This window comes from Lipotes vexillifer, unplaced genomic scaffold, assembly GCF_000442215.2.
Source record: "Lipotes vexillifer unplaced genomic scaffold, Lipotes_vexillifer_v1.1 scaffold644, whole genome shotgun sequence".
NCBI classification, from domain to species: Eukaryota; Metazoa; Chordata; class Mammalia; order Artiodactyla; family Lipotidae; genus Lipotes; species Lipotes vexillifer.
This window is the reverse complement of record NW_006783288.1, coordinates 3,125,573-3,144,741: the sequence shown is the minus strand read 5'-3', so window position 1 is coordinate 3,144,741 and position 19,169 is coordinate 3,125,573. Positions and strand designations below refer to the sequence as shown.

Here is a 19,169-nt window from a genome sequence, read left to right as displayed (position 1 = left end):
GGGAAAGAGACATCATTTCTGCCCTTAGAAAGAGCTCTCAGTGTAGAAGACCTTGGACCTTGTTCAGGTAATTATCAACAGGATGAGTGATATGAAAAGGGGGCTTGTCTATGCATCCTGTGTAATAATCAGAGATGTAAATAAAGAAATTCAAGAACAGTACTGCTCTTTATAGCATTATTTGAATAGTTTGAAAACGAGAAATAACCTAAATGTCCAACAATTTGGAACTCAGTAAATTATGCTATATCCATATAGTCAAATATTATATAGAATCATATTTTTACAAAATCTACTGACAAGGGAAAGTATTTATGATGTATAGTTAAATAATGAAAAACAAGTTTCCAAAGAATAGGTACAATATGGTATCATTTCTATAAATATACAGAAATAAATGTGTATGTATGTACATGTATAAACTAAGTATACACATAACATAGAAATACAGACTAGAAATATCTGTCTTCATATACACAGAAGCATCTCCTGGGTGGTGGGATATTAGTCATTATGGCTCATTTTTGTTATCTGCGGCATTTATGTATTAGCAAAGTTTCTGCATTAAAAACACTTTACTTTTGAAATTTTTAAAAGCCATTACCATAATGGCTGTGCCCAGAACAGTGCCTAGCATAGAGTTGGCCTTCGATATAGGTTTACAGAAGTCAGGAAAGCAGGAGTAAATTCATTCTGAGTGGAGACTATACAGAATCTAGTTATCTTCAAAGTCAGAAAATCTGGAAGGTAAATAAAGCAGGTGAAAAAAAAAAGGAATGGATTGCTTTGGGAGTGAAAATATAGATCAAGAGAACAGGCCAGATAGCCTAAAAACAGAAATAAATTTCAGTCTTTTTTTTTCTTTTTACCTGAGAATGTGTCTCGTTTTCTTGCAATTGTGTTTTTAGTGTCTCATATTCTGTGTTTAGTTTCTGAATTCGTTTTTTAAAGGCATTTCTGCGGGTTGATAATACTGTTCTCTCCTGATGCAATTTCTAGATAGATCCAAACAGAAGTAAATAACAGGCTAGTAAACCAATATAAACAGCATTTGACTTAAACAATTTCAATAATATTCTGATAAAATTCTACCAAGGCTATAATTACTCTAAAACCTGTTTGTAAAAATATCCTTTTAATTATAATAAGCTAAATTAATATTAACTATATTAATAATAACTTATTAGGGCTGTCATATGTGTTTGTACTCCACCAGATTTACTTTATTTTTAAATTTTTTTGTAAATTTATTTATTTATTTATTTTTGGCTGCATTGGGTCTTCGTTGCTGCGCACGGGCTTTCTCTAGTTGCAGAGAGCGGGGGCTACTCTTTGTTGCAGAGAGCGGGGGCTACTCTGTTGCAGAGCACGGGCTCTAGGCGCGCAGGCTTCAGTAGTGGTGGCTTGCGGGCTCCAGAGTGCAGGCTCAGTAGTTGTGGCGTATGGGCTTAGCTGCTCCGCGGCATGTGGGATCTTCACCGATCAGGGCTCAAACCTGTGTCCCCTGTATTGGCAGGCGGATTCTTAACCACTGCATCACCAGGGAAGACCTAGATTGACTTTAAATTAATGTAAATGGCAATGAAAAGCCACTGAGAAGTCTTAAGTAGAGAAATATAGTAATCAAATTTGCATTTAACAAAGTTTATATTTGAAGTACCCTATCACTTGCTTTTCAATGTTTGTTTTGTTTTGAAACTTAAATCACTCTAAATTCCTACTATATATGTAAACTTTAGTTTTTCTTAGATAATATATCAAATAGTCAATTGAAAATAATAAATTTTATAAATTAAAAAAAATACATATATTATTAAATTTAATCAAGAAAAAACCAACTTGAATTACAATTTCATAGAACTGTTACCATTTACCTTTTTCTTTTCTTCACCTGATGATTTTAAAGCTGGCAAATCATTATATGTTTCCAGATCAGTTATCATTTGCTTAATTTTGCTTTTTAGAGACTGTTGTTCCTCAGTCATTTTACTTCCCAGTAGCTCCATTTTTTGTAGATCCAACTGTAGACGCTGACTATCTGAAACGCAGGAAGATTCAAGGCCATAATTAGTCGAAATTTTATTCCTTACACAAAAGGAAATGCAATCATTAAAAATCATGTTTTACAAGAGTATCTGCACAAGAAACATGCATTCACTGCAACTAGTGAGACAATACAAAGATAAATTTTTAAAAACTTACTTACCCCCCAGGTAACCAACATAAACTGATGTATATTAATCACATTTGTCTCCATTCTCATACAAACATGTAAGGACATAGTTCTTTTTCTTACTTAATAATATATGAGATAAAGATTCATCATTTTTAATATGTGCATGACATATACACACAGTTATGTGGGGAAAAAAGCAAGTTATGAAACGTTATGAGCAAAATTTTATAAGTACATATATAGTCAGTTCTCATTATTTGTGGTAGTTATATTCTGAAAAGTCATTGTAAACACTGAGTTAGCAAATACTGAACTCCTATGGGAAATACAGGATTAGGTTTCTGTGAGTCTCTGGTCACGATACTTTTATCAACTTTGATGATACTTTTATCATCAAACTAATACATAACCTTGTTTTATGTATGTTTCTCTTTAAATACGTTATTTGATATATATTATTGATTTGTTAACATTGAGCTCAAGGCCAACTTATGCCTCAGTGAAGCTTACCTAACTGACATATTTTCTCTGTAAGGCACATCACAGCCTTGCACTTAGGAACACTAGCCAACACTTCAGCACTATACTTGGGAGCCATTTTAAATAGCAAAAGTACACAAAAGTGTAGTTAAAACAAAAAAGTGACATTAAATAATATACCATGAAAAGGATACTTGTTTATAGTATGAGAACTAATGCAGGAAGGCATAGTGCTGCCTTAATCAACCTCCACAGGGAATTCGAGCATTCAAATTTTTCAAATTTGAATTCCAATTTTTCACCTCTGCGTGTGTTCACAAATGACCATGAAAGTGCTGCAAATATGAATTTGGGGTTACAAATTAATTTCAGTGAGAGAGCAAGTTTACAAATACAGAATTCATAAATAATGAAAATTGCCCGTGTGTGTGTGTATGTGTGTATGCGATTCTTTCTTTCAAAAGTATTGAGCATCTACTATGTGTCAGGTGCTGAGGATATAATGGAAATCAACAGGGACATCATTGTTTTCACTTGAGGAGCTATATTCTAGAGGTTAAATTAGGAAATTAAATAAGCATTTACAGTAAACTGGATAACTACTATGAAAAGAGTAATACAGGGTACCACAGAACATGTGGTATTGGTCAAAAGAATTCTCTGAAGACATGCTTTTTAACTAAGGCATTAAGGATTAGGAATCAACCACACAAAGGAAAAAGTGAGTGTTCCAGAGAAAACAATCAACATGTGCAAAAATGTCTAGAGGTAAGAAAGCATGAGGTAAAGTCTAAAAGTCTAGAGGTAAGAAAGCATGGTACCTTTGCGCAAATAAGAGAAGTATGACTAGAATCCAAAGTTCAAAGTGGATGGTGGTAGGAGAGAAAACTGAAAAATTGAAGGATTTCAGTTCATGAAGGGCTTAAGTCAAGATAAGGAGTTGGGACTTTATGCTAAGGGCTATGGCAAGTCATCAATGAGTTTCAAATCAGAGAGTAACATAATTAAATTTTAGAAAGTTCTCTCTAGTTGCCATGTGGACAATTAATCGAAATAGCATAACTATGTGCAGGAAGACCAGGTAAGTGTTGATTCAGTGATCTAGGCAAGAAATCTTAGACTGGTGGGGATTTTCTTTTTCATTAAACAGTATTTAGGGACTTCCCTGGCAGTCCAGTAGTTAAGACTTCAGTGCAGGGGGTGCAGGTTAGATCCCTGGTAATGGAGCTAAGATCCCACATGCATCACAGCCAAAAAACCAAAATATAAAACAGAAGCAATATTGTAACAAATTCAATAAAGACTTTAAAAATGGTCCACATCAAAAAAAATCTTTAAAAAACCCCAGTATTTATTAAATAAATGCTTTCTATGTGCCAGGCAAACAGAAAGGCATGGGGAATATAGCAACGAACAGAGAACTTATATTCCAGTGGAAAAAGACTATATATATAAAATATACAGTTATGTCAGATAAAAATAAATGAAGAAACAGTGCAGGAGAGATCTGGAGGGACTCAAAAAATATTAGGCATTTGGGATTAACAAAACAGGCTATCGACCGGATACAGTAGTTGAGCGAGAGAAAATGCGGAATCCCATTTCCAACTTGAATAAATGAGTGTATGGGAGGGTAGGCAGAGGGACATATAAATTTTTGTCTGTTGGAGGGATTTATGATACACTGAAGTCGATTTAGGATTTGTTGAGTTTGAGATACCTCAGAAACATCCAAACAGAGATAAGTAAAGATGTCCATATATAGAAATATGGGTCTAAAACCCAGAGGGAAAAATGTGAGCTCTGAAGATACAGATTCTGAAACCACCAGCATAGAGATGGCAACTGAAGCAAAGGGAGTGGTTCAAATCATCAACAGAAAAGGATTCATGACTGCACCTATAAGAATACCAAATTTTTAAAGAACAAATTAACATGAAGGATCCATATAAAATAAGAAATGACCAAAGAAATAAGAGAAAAATCAGAAGTCATGGGGAAAAGATATTTCAAGAATAAAGAAGTGGTTTGTAGTACAGAATATTACTTAGAGATTAAAAGAAAAAAGATGGCAAAATATGTGTTGAATTTACTGACCAGGAGAACCTGGATGTATCTGCTGAGAACAGATTTCACAGAAAGAAATGGAATCAAGAGTGAGAGGAAGGTTTTAAGAAATTTGACTGTGAAACCTTTGAAAGAGAGGGATAATAGCTGGGCAGAGAATACTTGGAAAAGGCTTTTTATTTTTTTCCAAGATGTGCTAAAATACGGAAAAAAGACTAAAAAGATACCAAAATTTTAATAGTAATAAACTTTTGATAGTGCGATTGTATTTTTAGTTTTTATTTATGCTTGCTTATATCTCCTAAATCCCCTATAATGAATATGAATTCCATTTATAATCAGAAAACAGTATTTTAAAAAATATTCCATTCTGGTAGGATTATATAATACCTACCTTCTGCATTTCAGAGACTTCTTAACTTTGTGATGCTGGCTTTAAAGGTCTCTTTTTTAAAGCGAAAGAAAGGTTTAAGAGGAAACCAACATTACTGAGAATCTGGAATGTGCCTGGCTTTATATATTATCTGATTTAATTTTCATAATAGCCCTGGGCAAGGGTAAATTTTATTATATGACGAAACTAAAGCTTAGAAAGGTAATTACTGCCCAAGGTCAACAGCCAGTCAAGCTTTGGTGCTGAGTGATATTGTTATCACCTTTACGAAAGATTCATATTTTACAATAGCAAATGTTACTTTATGATCCAAAGATGCCTCAATGAGCAACAGTGGGTTGTGGGAAGAGGAACAGTAACACTTGGTCAATTTTGCTACTTCAGGCTTCTTTCCCCAGGCACCATCCTTTGTTCTGCTTTCCTTATAGCTACCAAAATAAAATCTGATTTCAGTTAACTCAAAAACAGATACTAAAATGGAATTGAAATATATATCCTGTATATTTAGATGAAGAAATCCGGATTCAAACCTGCCTTGGCCAGTTTCTTCTCTTCTGTGTTCCCAGGGATAGGCATGGGAATAACCCAATACATCCTGTAGTTACTTATTTGTAGAGGCATACAGTGATGCAGGGTCATCTTAGAACATTTTACCTTCATTTTTCCTCTAGTTTAAAGTAGGAATATGAATACCCTCAAAAAAATAGTGGTATTTCAGAGTGTCAAAAGCCAAATATGAACATCTTCCTTAAATTACTTAGATTTAGGGGTAGATTTTTATATTAAAGTAACATATTTCAGAGTAAAATACAAAATTCACAATGATTTTTATGATAAAATTTAATCTCATAGTGGGATATATTGTACCCTGTGTATACATATTATTTTTCTCTGGCTCCTTTTATTGTTTTCTCTTTATTGCTGCATTTCAGCAGTCCGATGATGATGTGCTTAGGTAAGGAATTTTTACATTAACCCTGTTTGGGGTTCAAAGAGCTTCTGAGATCTGTACAATTAAGTTTTTCATCAAATTTTCAGAAAATTTTCAGCCATTATTTCAACTATCTTTTCTCCCCCATTCTCTGTCCCTCCTCTCCTTCTGGGACTCCAATTACATGTAAATTAGCCTGCTTGAAACTGTCCCACAGGTCATTTAGGCTGTGTTCATTCTTTTTTCTTCTTCAGATTAGATAATTTCTATTTATTTATCTTTAAGTTCACTGATTCGTTTTTTCTGCTGTCTTCAATCTTCTATTAAGGTCAGCGAATTTTTCATTTTAGTTATATTTTCAACTCTAGAATTTTCACCTGGTTCTTTTTTGTAATTTCCATTTCTGTGTGGGATTCTCCAATCTGTTCATTTTTTATAATTTTATTTTCACTCAAGCCCTTAAATATGTTTATAAACTTTTAAAGTCCTTTTTCTTTTCATTTCAATGTCTGGATTATCTCAGGTTCAGTGTGTAGTGACTGCCTTTCCCCTTGACTCACATTTTCTTCTTTCTTCATTTTTACTAAATGTAAATTTAGTAAATTTACTAAATGTAAATTTTTATGGTATAATGGACATTTTAAATGACATGTTGTAGAGACTTTGTATTCTGCTCCTTTGAAAAGTGCTGATATATATTATAAATAAGCAATTAACTTTGCTGAACTAAATAAATCTTTAAACTTTTCTCCTTTGGAGTGGGTAGCGTCTTAAATCTCTGTACTCAGTTCTTTCAACTTCTAGCTGCTGCTTTTTCCTAGGTCCCATAAAGCCTATCAATGCATACACATTTCAGTAGTCAGATTAGGATTTGGTTAGAGTTTATACATAGATTTTTGGCACTCCTTCTTAACAGGATGTCTCTCTTATACAGGGCAGGCAATGAGTAAGTAAGTTGGTTTCTTCATGTAAGATTTAGCAAAATTTACTTGGACTTAATAAATTTAAGTTTTAAAACCTATAAACATTCTCTAATGGAAAAATCAATACAAAGCTGCTATTAAACTCTCTTCTACCTATGAAATCAGAAAGATTAAAATATACCTGGAAGGTGACATTATAATAAAAATATCATGTTCAAGAATCGAGCAACTCTCTACTTATGAATATAACAAAAATCACATAGAGTATAAAATACCAAATAGTTTAAAAAAAAAAAAAAAGCTTCAAAAGACATTGATTTAAGAAAGGAGGTTGTTACCAACCAAATTTGTCCTAAGTTGGTATAATTAAATGTGAACATGTCCTTCTGTCTCTTTAAAGAGTCTTAAGACTCAACCACACTGACTATATGTTATTTTAAAAGATATATCAATATATGGACTGAAATGTTGTTGAGACGGTTTTGTTTTATTGGATTAATATTTCTACTAGGGTTGGAAATAGTTAAGTTGAGAATCAAAGTGCTGAATCAAAGTCACTGAAGCTTATGGTGTTTCAATGCTCTAAATAGGAAATGTACTTAGTTTGTATATTTTGGCTGTTTGGTGAAAAGTTATATAAATCTAACTACAAGTTTAATTTAAAGATATATTAGGGAAATACATTTTTAAACTATATATACTGCTTTTCCTAGAGAAAGGGAGAAAACGGTTGGTTGGTACAGGGTAAAGTTTATCTTCCTTTAACCGCAGGACCCCATGAAAAGCTAAAAGCTTTTCCAAGAGAAGAGACAGGAAGAGGATGCAGACTAGTTCCTTCTGATATGCTATGATGTTGCAAAGTTTACCAAGTAGTGTGTACATAGTAGCAAAATCTCAGAAGGAACCACTTTGACCTGGGGAAATCTTCCTGAAATATTCTGCCATCAGCGCATTTGTTTATTCCCTGGAGTTTCCTTTCCAAAAATATAAATAAAAACTATTGCTGACAGGTTCCTTGTCTCTTTACTCATGCAGTTTATCAGTGTATCTTAACCTTTTTTTTCATTACTGTCCCCCTAAGGAGGCTTTTGTAGACTATTGTTTTCCCAGTCACCTCCCATGAATTTTTTATATTACAGATGTATATCTGTTTATGTACAGTGACCTTTTGGAGGGCCACACACCTTTATAGTTAGTATCTAAAATTTTTTTTACCCTCCCCCCAAGAAGTAATTTTGCCCCCTTGGGAGTGATATTGCTCCATTAAGAAGCACAGAGTACACTAAGAAAATCAGGTGAGTTCCAATTTTAACTTCAAGGGTCAAAGGGAGGCAGTTCACAAAAAGGGAATGTAAAATCCATTATCTCTGAAAGACGAACCAGAATATTATAAACCTCTTATGGTGATTTCCAGATAGAAAAAGTTTCTTGTGGGGGATGGTATTAAGAGAGGAAAAACAATTTATATGCTTGGCTTAAATTAACACTTAAAAATAACTGACTAAATGAAATTAATTGTAGGGGTCAGATAATTCAAACTTTAAAAGGGAAACTTTCAGTAAAATCCTTATCACAGTAACAAACCGGATTTTTATCTCCATTGAAGCCAGTTCTCATTCTTTTTTTAATTCTACATCTCTGGAGAAGACTAGGTGTTTAAAAGAAATGTAAACACAAAGTATGAAAGGAATACAAAGTCCTGATTATTGAAATCATTTCCTGGTATTGATATTTACCCTTTTAAAAAATGTATGTTTCTCGACAGCCATTATACAAAGGTAGTTTAAAGGAGGCAAAAACTTGTTGAATTAATATTGACCTTAGAAAATGAAAAATTTTAAACTATGGTCTAAAACACAAAACAGAAGTTTCTTAGATGAAATAATTAAACATAAAATTCTTCAAATAGCGTCTTCCTTCTCCATGATCTCACAAACTGCCAGAGTAATTTCAAGTAGATAAACAAAACATAGTTAATTCAAAGTCACCATACACCATCATAGTTAGAATCCACCACTTCAAAAAACCAAAGATACTATACAAATTTTGACTTGACTTTATCCTAGGCTCTTTAAGCTCAATTATGTATATTTGTTTCTAATCCCTATCTGCACTATCCAAATGGCAGCCACTAGCCCTCGCGGGTCCCAGTGCAGACTCCGCGACATAGAGCCGGTACGCGGGCCTCTCACTGTTGTGGCCTTTCCCGTTGCGGAGCACAGGCTCCGGAAGCGCAGGCTCAGCGGCCATGGCTCGCGGACCCTGGCGCTCCGCGGCATGTGGGATCTTCCCAGACCGGGGCACGAACCCGTGTCCCCTGCATCGGCAGGCGGACTCTCAACCACTGTGCCACCAGGGAAGCCCACATATGACTTTTGAGCACTGGAATGTGTCCAGTCCAAATTGAGATGGGCTGTAACTGTAAAATCTCATTGATCATTTTATATTGACTACATGTTGAAGTGATAATATTTTGAATACACTGGGTTAAATATAATATATTATTAAAATTCACCTGTCTCTTTTTACTTTTTTAATGTGGCTACTAGGAAATTCAATATATATATGTGGCTGGCATTACATTTCTTTTGGACAATGCTGCTCTAGTCTCATGTTAGTCATAATGGCTGAAACTATAATTAAAACATTACCACCTCTAGGATACCTCTCCTAACTACCCAAGACCACAGTGGATACGAGCCCTGTGCACGTCCATTGTTCCTTATCCTTCTATCATAACACTGTTTCATTACACTTCAATTGTTTGTTTGTCATTCCACCAGATTGCAAGTTTCTTGAGGAAACAGACTGGATTTTTTTTTTTTTAATCTCTGTATACCCAAGTTACAGCAAAGGCATAAAGCAAATACTCAATAAATGTTAAATGAGTGAGAATATCCCATTGAATTACTATTAAGTTGATATGAAAAGTCACACAAAATTCTAAGCCTATGAATGACTGCAGCAATAGGCAGTCATAAATTATATCCTCAGTCTTTCAAAAAAAATCAAGAGAATAACATTAGATTTTAAAAGTTCCAGTTTGTTACAGAAAAAAAGGATATTAAAATCTAGGTTGTTTCCTCACCTGAAGTCAGATTCCTAGCCGTACTTTGTGATTTCTGCATTTCAGTAGATTTAAAATTGAGATCATCCTGCATCATCTTCAGCTCTTGATTGGTGATAGAGGATATCTGTTTCATACGATTTATATTCTGTATTTGCAGAGACATAAAAGTGGAAAAAATTCCACTGATTTAACTTTCCAATAAAACTCTTGAAAATGCTGCTAAAGGACTGGATGTTTTGAAAGGGTATTCTTTTTTGAAATACATCATTCATTATATATATATTTTACAAAAGAATACAGTGAGATTCAAAGTGGTTTTCTCAATAAGGAGAGGTTAAATTAAAGTTCAGAATTGTTTCTTTTATATTTGCTTTATTTTACTGTAGGAAAAATTCAACTATTCTATTTTAGGAACTGACTGGATTTTTAAAACACTTAGAATATTGAAAAGAGACCATGTATTTTTCCTCCTATGGTACCACACAATAGTAGCTGCTCAATAAATGTTTTTTGAGGAATCAAGATACTCATTAGGTATCCTGTACTCTTACATAATAGTGAACCACTGCAGTTTTTGAGTTGTATTTAGAAAGGTAATCACAGTAAAAATAATGAGGACACTAAGACAGGCACATGGTACTTACTCGACTACAGTGCTCCAAGAGTGCAACAATGTTGGCTTCTATCTGTGACTTCCTTTCCAGTTCCTGGTTCTTAGTTTCCTCAAAAGTCTCAATAAAGGCTGCCAATTGAAAAATATGATGAGATGCTACTGTTGATATAGCTAAACACTACATAAGCTCTGATTTATAGGTGTGAAAAGTACTTTTTAGAAATTCAAGGCAAATTTTAAACTGTCACTGTTAAATTTTTTATTAACCCAAGGGTTAATAAAAAATTATTCAATAAGAACATTTCTACATACTTGCAGACTGTTAAAGTTTGTTATGACCTTAATACAAATAAACTAAAAATTTATAAATTCAGGCTCAGAAGTAACAGTTGATAAAATGGAAATGAGAATAAATCCTATGTTTTTACACTAGGATCTCATTGATACATCTACAATTAACATCTATAATTAACCACTAACTTTACTTCGGAAAATATTACTAACTACCTTTTTTACCTGCAAATTGAGTATTTTATAATGCCAAATTAGTCTCAACTAAGTAAGTTTAGTAATTTATTGTTACAAATAAATATTCTAAGAAATCCTCCCTTTTCTTCTCTAACATAGAATTAATACATAATTTGCTCTTACTTACATTCTTAAAATATTTCTATGGATCTTCCAAAAATTAACTTACAATAATTTTACTATTAGCATGAAACAACAAATTAATTCTGAGATAATATTTGGTACTTGCTGAGATTTTAAAGAAATCTTGGGATATTGTTAAGCCAGAGTTGGTAATTACTGCTTTATAACATGTTTCTATGAAGGTAACAATTGACCTCAGACCTATAAAAATGTCAGATTTTAGAAAAATGATCATTTAAAAAGGAAACCAGTAATCGTTAATATAGTCAATTTTGATAAACTTATGAATGTACAACATAAGTTTAAGTGAAGATCTATTTACAAAGTCAAATTCAGATTTTTTTTTCAGATTTTTTAAAAAAGTGAATAAGAAGCTACAATAGAAGGCTACTAAAGCTTCAGTTAGTAATAGAACCAAGAAACAAAATCAGAGGTGAGGGCTAATAAATAATGAGATAAGTACTATGAAAAGCTTAAAAAAAGGTGAAAGATATTAAAGCAGAGAACATTCAACAATCAATGAGTGGTCTATAGACTATACAGACTATAAATGTACGTATTAGCTTTAGAATCTATCCCTAACATACAGTCATACGCATACATACACATGTACAAAATCTTTCTAGAATTCTCTACCCATCTAAACTATGCTAGATATTTAGTAATACTTTAAGGCAAATGCTTTGAATGTCCACACTTCTGCACTTCTATTATTAGTCATTATATCTTCTCAAAATGAGATCTCTGATTCAGTATAAACGAACAACTGAGAATATATTTTCACACCTATAAGATTATCACTTACTGTCCATATTTTCCTCCCTTTTTTTTAGCTCCTTGTACTTCTGATTCATTTCACCTATAAGAGATAAAAAATTTAACATTAGTTTTAAGAACTTAAGATATAGTACTCTAAATTAGAAATATCTCTTAGGTTCTCTATATGCCATTAGTCATTAAATATTCAGTATTTTCAATCAGGTGAAATTCATTTACATTGACTTACAGGGTCTTTCAAAACAGCTATATATATATATATATGTATGTTTGATTATTTGGAAAGAACAATCCCCTGACTGGAAAGGACTGAACGACTCTCCAATGGTTCTCTATTTCACTTCCAACTTGGAGCTATTCAACATATGCATGAACACACTGGTGATGGGAAACATAAGCTCCCATGAAATTTCATTTCATCTCTGAATAGCTCATAACAGCAAACAAGATGGCAGGGTTACTTCCCTCACAGAGCTTAAAGTCTAGAGATTTAACAATTAAAATGTACTAAGTGCTATCATATGAAATTAAAGGGTGCTATAGCAGCACACAGCAAGGACAATTAATCTAGTTCAGGGATTCAGGAAATTTTCCTCTAAAGAAGTAATATTTAAGCTGCATTATAAAGAATGGATGAATAGGAGTTACTTGGTCAAAATATAGAAGGAGATGAAAGTCAAAGCATTATAAGTACAGAAATATGAAAGTGAGGATGAATATGGTAGCACAGAAAACTGAAAGAGTTCTGAGGCAGAGAATGTGAAGTGAAAAAGTGGCACAAAGATGAGGCAGGTTATGAGAGACCTTATAAGACACATGTTATAAAAGTTTGGATTCTCTCCTAAGGGCAAAGATTACTGAAGAATTTCAAGCAGAGGAATAAAATTATCAACTTGCATTTCTGATCTGGAGAATAAGAAAAGTAAGAGTGGAGGCAATAAGACCAGTTAGGAGGTTGTCAAAGTAATCCAAATGAAAGATGAAGACTGTCTGGTGGCAACTAGGATGTAAGGTAGAGGATTTTCATTTGAGACATTTAAGAGCCAGAGTGAGGTGAGGATTTTGGTGAGGGTCAGAGAGGGAGAAGTCAAGTATGACTCCCAGGTTTCTGGCTTGGGCAATCGAGGACATTGTGGTACTGAAAAATAAAATAAAATAAAAAGCAAATTGAGGAAGAAACTGCTTGCAGCAGTTTTAGACATGTTGCATTTAATATATGTAAAAGACATGATTAAAAGGGCAAAAATCCATGGCCTGTACAGATGGATGAAATTGGACACTTTAGCTGCATAAAGGTGGATCATGATTATTTTAGAAAAACAGGATTTTCAGTGTAACAGAAATTGAGATTTGGTGGCCCAGGGCTATTTTCCTGAACTAGTGAGATGGTTGCAGTCCTGTGCTCCCAGGGCCCCAGGTAGAGAAAGCAGAATAAATTTGTGCTTGATCCAATCTGTACAGTTTCTTCATTAAAGTCAGTTAGATCTTAGCATTCTGGAGAAACAAAGGAAGCTTACTAAGACAATGCCCAGCAAAGATGGAGAGAATAAGAGATTCCTAAGGGTGTTCCTGGTAAGAAGCTGGCATTTAGAAGGACTTTAGGAAGAAGCGTTCTAAGAAAATGGGGGAGCGAATAGTTAGAGTCCAGAGGCTAAAACCCACTGGCCAGCCTGTGTTCTATATATCCTCCTATAAGCTCTATGGTTTTGCCAAGTACTGGCTATAGCAGCAATAACATTAGGGAGTGGAGGTAGACAGCCAGAATAGAGCCCCTAATTACATGGAGGCTATGGACTTTCACTTGTATAGTTGCTTGGGTGGGAAGTGAGTTACGAGTACACAAAGGTGATGGCAAAGTCAGAGACCCAGGTCAGCAGACAGCTTTTTTGCTTTCCGGTCTGAAAACATTTTTCCCAAATTCACTGAGGACAATCTTTATACAGAGAAAACCTTGTCAAGGCCCCCACCACCAGTACTCATAGTAAAAAGTCTGAAAGCTACTGTATAAGGATAGTAAATACCCAGAGGTCATGAATTCCCAGCCAGTGAACACTCAGAACGAATGGGAAACATTTGGTTCACTCTAAGACTTTGGATGCATTAACAACTTTACTGATCAGTTCAGATGATCAACAATGGTCTCAGAGCATACTGATGCAGCATGATTAGTTGTAAGGGGAAGGGGAGAGATCTTTTTGTTTTATTAATAACAAAGTTTGTAAATGATTAAGCTTTTTTGAAAAATACATTATAGACAGATTAAGATTAGTCCTATAATGATGTTACCATTCAGTAATTTATGGCAATAGTTTTTTGGATGGGAAACAAAGAGAAAGAATATGAGCTTGCAGCATACATGATCTGGAATATCCTCACAGGAGGCTTATATGCTTGTAAATATTATATAACATATGTGAAGTAGCAGAAAAGCTAGTATCTGCTGAATCTGCCATGGCCTAGGTTCCTAAAAAAGTCCTAGTTCCTTGTGTGGCTGTCTGAGAAGTTGTCCTCTTGGGAGATTGGTCAGGCATTAAGGGATTAAGAAGAAGGCCTGCATCCTAGGCTTTATAGGCATTTAACTACCATCTTATCTTTCCTCTTCTAAACTTAAGAGAATTTCCTACACATGCTGTTTCCAGCTCCTCATCTTGCTATTAGACCTTCCGACACTGCAATGAGGCTTCTCCTCCTGACATTCCAATGAAATTGTTCACAGTAAGATTATATGACTCCTTAATTATCAAATCCAAGGGGCAGTTTCAAGTTATCTTACTCTGTAATATTTGACACTATTGATACATCCTTTCTTCTTCCAATTTTTTTTCCACTTATGTTTTTTGTTGCTTGGGGGTTGGGCTTTTCTGGTTTTTCTTACTCTCAGATCATTCCTTCTTTGTCTTCTCTTCATAACTTTCCCTTTCTTCATTTAAATTCTAGATTCTGCTCTTCATTGACTTCTAATGCTACATTATATCCAAGAAAATCCCACTCATTCTTGTGGTTTAAAAACTCTTAAATTTGACCTTTTTCCTAATTTTCAGATTGTTTTATCCAATTGTTTACTACATATATTCATGTGGGCACATTTCATGACATCCTAATACACAGCCTATCCATAATTAAATGCATCAGTCTTCTCCCTCAAAGTCTGTACCCCTCTGTATTGCCTATTATGTTTGAAAGCCCTTCACCATACACTTATCATCCAAGTCAGAAACCTGGGAGATTCCTCCCTCCTTCTCCCCTCAAATCCATGCTCCAAGTTGCCATCAGATTGAGCTGGAAGACATATCTGGTCAATGTCTCCCAGCTATACAGCTGGCCAGCTGGATTAGTTAGGACAGAGCTCTCATATATCTTAGCAAATTCCCAAGCTTCATAAAACCTCCTCCCATATCACTGTTGCTAAAAAGAGAAGAGATCAGGGCCCTAGTGAACTCCTCTATTTTGTGATTTCTCAGTTGGCGGATTAATATCTGAGCTTCTCATGAGAGGCAATGTACAGATGTGGGCAGTCATAAAGTAGGGTAAAATATAGGGCTTGTTACCAAATCTATCCTTAGATTTAATATTATAGGAGAGGACAAGTTCATAGACAGGGGAAGCTAATCAGTTATCACACTGGAGGTGCAAAGCAGGCCATAAAAAGGGTCTAATCATTTTAGAAAGATCAACAATGAAGAGACCAAAGGAGAGGGAAAAGGACACGTTCATAAAATGAGGGTTATTTTAGAGCTATCCTCAAACTCTGAGTATCTAATGTGATCATAGTTCTACATAATTTATTTCTTCCAAGTTTAGTGAGTACCTATTATGTGCCAGATACTATAATAGGTGCTGGGGATATCAAAATGAACAAGACAGTTGCCACTCTATCCTAGAAGGGTGTACAATCTGTTAGGTGAACAAAAGCAAAAAGCTACAATGCAACATAAGTACTGTGACTAAGCTACAGATGAAGTACTATGCTAACTAGATGGGTGAAAAGAGTTCAGAAGGCTTTTACATAGAAAGTATCATAACAGCAAGGCACTTAAACAGGTAACGGAGGAATTATAGAGATGAATAAGATATTTTCCTTCAAGAAATTTATGCTCTAGTAAGACCAGTACCCAAAAATTTCCACTATAAATTCAGGCCTCTTTCCCCTTACAAGGGGGAAAGAAGAAATGAGTACGGACTGTTACAAAAGACTTGGGATATTGTAGAAAGGACACTATTGCTTTTTGATACTCTCAGCTATAGCCAGCCAGTGGAGTAAGGGAACTAGGCTCTTCTTCCAGCACTAAAGGGCTGAGTACCACCATAACCACCTTTCTCCTCACTTGTCAGTAAGGTCATCTGACTCTTTTACCTATCATAAAATGTTCTCTTGAATCAAGGCTTAACAGAGCAATCTTGGCTTTTATACTCTGAGAAGCAGTTCTGACCCTGGAGAAGGGTCTGATCACCATTTTCCAGAACAGGTAGCTACCCCAATCTTCTCTCATGATCAGTGTACAACAAGGCAAAAGCTAGTGACTCCTCTGACTGCAAGGCTCCCGTCAGCAGACCTACTGATTTTAGAGGTGAAAAAGTAGCAGATAGCAAATAAAATTAGAGAGGAGGGGCAAAAATAAACACCAAGGTACTTTTGCTGGACGGTAGGATTCTTTCCTTTCTAGCACTTGGGGTCCTTCTGAGGCAAGCTAAATATCCCGGTACCTTCGAGCGTTCAGTACCTTCAAGTGTTCCTTATGTGGCATAGTTTCAGTCTTGTTATCATTCTGTTCATTCTACTCTTAGTCCAGTTCTTCTGGACTAAGAGTTAATTCTACTCTTACTCCAGTTCTTCTTCATTCTTTTTAAAGTATGATGCCAAGAAACAGGATTCCAAGCAGACTATCACTTCTCATAGTCCATATATTCATCTTTTGTTAATGCAATCTAGGATTCCAGCTGTTCTGGAGGCTGTATCACATGAATTCACATTGAGCAGTTATCTAAACCCCCTCTAACATTTTCACATATTTTAGTAAGATACAGCACTTTCTCCTCCCCCGTTCCTGCTTCAATTTTAATTAGTTTTGGAGTCCTATTAAACTTCATCTTTTTACATTCAGGCTCTCTCTCACCTACTTTTCACACATCACTATAGCAGTAAGTGATAAACTAATATATCAAATACTGCTAAACTGGTATGCTAAAATGAGTACATATAAGTTTAATGTTTTTTTTTTTTTTTTGCGTTACGCGGGCCTCTCACTGCTGTGGCCTCTCCCGTTGCGGAGCACAGGCTCCGGACGCGCACGCCCAGCGGCCATGGCTCACGGGCCCAGGTGCTCCGCGGCATGTGGGATCCTCCCGGACCGGGGCACGAACCCGTGTCCCCTGCATCGGCAGGCGGACTCTCAACCGCTGCGCCACTGGGGAAGCCCAAGTTTAATGTTTTAAACTAACTTTTAGCTTCAAGCTTCACCCAATTTATCAATTATACATTCAACAAAATGTTTTAAATGTTGGCGGGAAAGTTTCTTTACAGCTATGCAGACAAGGTCTGATTATTCTATCTACTAAAGGCATTTAAAATATATACAATAAAAATTCTCTAAATATGTAAAAGTTAAATTATTGCCTAAAGCCTCACCATTTCTAAAGAAAATAAAAGGACTATGAAGAAGTTTGTTTCAACAGAGTAATGTCCATAAAATCAGATGGTATAATGAGTAATCCTTGGCATGTATACTAAACACAATGTAAGTTCTTAATTATTTCCTAAAGCAGTGGTTATCAAACTTTAGCACGCATCGGAATCATCAGGAGGGTTTGTTGAAACACAATTTGCTAAGCCCTATTCCCAAGGTTTCATGTTTAGTAGGTCTGGGGTAGAGTCCAAGAAGTTTTATTTCTAACAAGTTTCAGATGGTGCTGAAGTGCCTGGTCTGAAGATAATACCACCATACTAATAAATAGTTTAACCAGTCCCCAAATTGAACAATAAGCAATGATTCATTCTTCTTCATTGTATGTATATTGAGAAGCTACAAAACAGCAATGTAAAGATGCCATTTGAAACTCAGATACCAGCTGATAAACTGAATATATTATCTTGTACATCCTGGGGAAAATACTTTCCAAATATGTTTTGGGAAAATCTCCAGGAAAGTTATTAAAGTTTCAGTTTATAAATTAATAGCATTACATATGGTCACCTTATCTTTGATAAAGGAGGCAAGAATATACAATGGAAAAAAGACATCCTCTTCAATAAGTGCTGCTGGGAAAACTGGACAGCTATATGTAAAAGAATGAAATTAGAACACTCCTTAACACCACACACAAAAATAAACTCAAAATGGATTAAAGACCTAAATATAAGGCCAGACACTATAAAACTCTTAGAGGAAAACATAGGCAGAACACTCTATGACATAAATCACAGCAAGATCCTTTTTGACCCACCTCCTAGAGAAATGGAAATAAAAACAAAAATAAACAAATGGGACCTAATGGAACTTAAAAGCTTTTGCACAGCAAAGGAAACCATAAACAAGACGAAAAGACAACCCTCAGAACGGGAGAAAATATTCGCAAATGAAGCAACCGACAAAGGATTAATCTCCAAAATTTAAGCAGCTTATGCAGCTCAATATCAAAAAAACAAACAACCCAATCCAAAAATGGGCTGAAGACCTAAACAGACATTTCTCCAAAGAAGATATACAGATTACCGACAAACAAATGAAAGGATGCTCAACATCATTAATCATTAGAGAAAGGCAAATCAAAACTACAAATGCGATATCATCTCACACCATCAGAATGGCCATCATCAAAAAATGTAGAAACAATAAATGCTGGAGAGGGTGTGGAGAAAAGGGAACCCTCATACACTGTTGGTGGGAATGTAAATTGATACAGCCACTATGGAGAACAGTATGGAGGTTCCTTAAAAAACTACAAATAGAACTACCATATGACCCAGCAATCCCACTACTGGGCATATACCCTGAGAAAACCATAATTCAAAAAGAGTCATGTACCAAAATGTTCATTGCAGCTCTATTTACAATAGCCCGGAGATGGAAACAACCTAAGTGCCCATCAT

General features: G+C 35.0%; 1 protein-coding gene across 1 annotated transcript in view; it reads right to left on the bottom strand.

The window, feature by feature from the left end:
* Positions 1–19,169, bottom strand: part of IFT74 (intraflagellar transport 74) — a 79,276-nt gene that overhangs the window by 5,431 nt on the left and 54,676 nt on the right. Inside the window, exons 15-19 of the mRNA XM_007455914.1 lie at positions 12,111–12,164; positions 10,686–10,783; positions 10,060–10,186; positions 1,875–2,038; positions 870–995 (exon numbers count right to left, since the gene is read on the bottom strand). Of these exons, the coding sequence (XP_007455976.1) occupies positions 870–995; positions 1,875–2,038; positions 10,060–10,186; positions 10,686–10,783; positions 12,111–12,164 (569 nt within the window). The remainder of the gene's footprint in view (positions 1–869; positions 996–1,874; positions 2,039–10,059; positions 10,187–10,685; positions 10,784–12,110; positions 12,165–19,169) is intronic.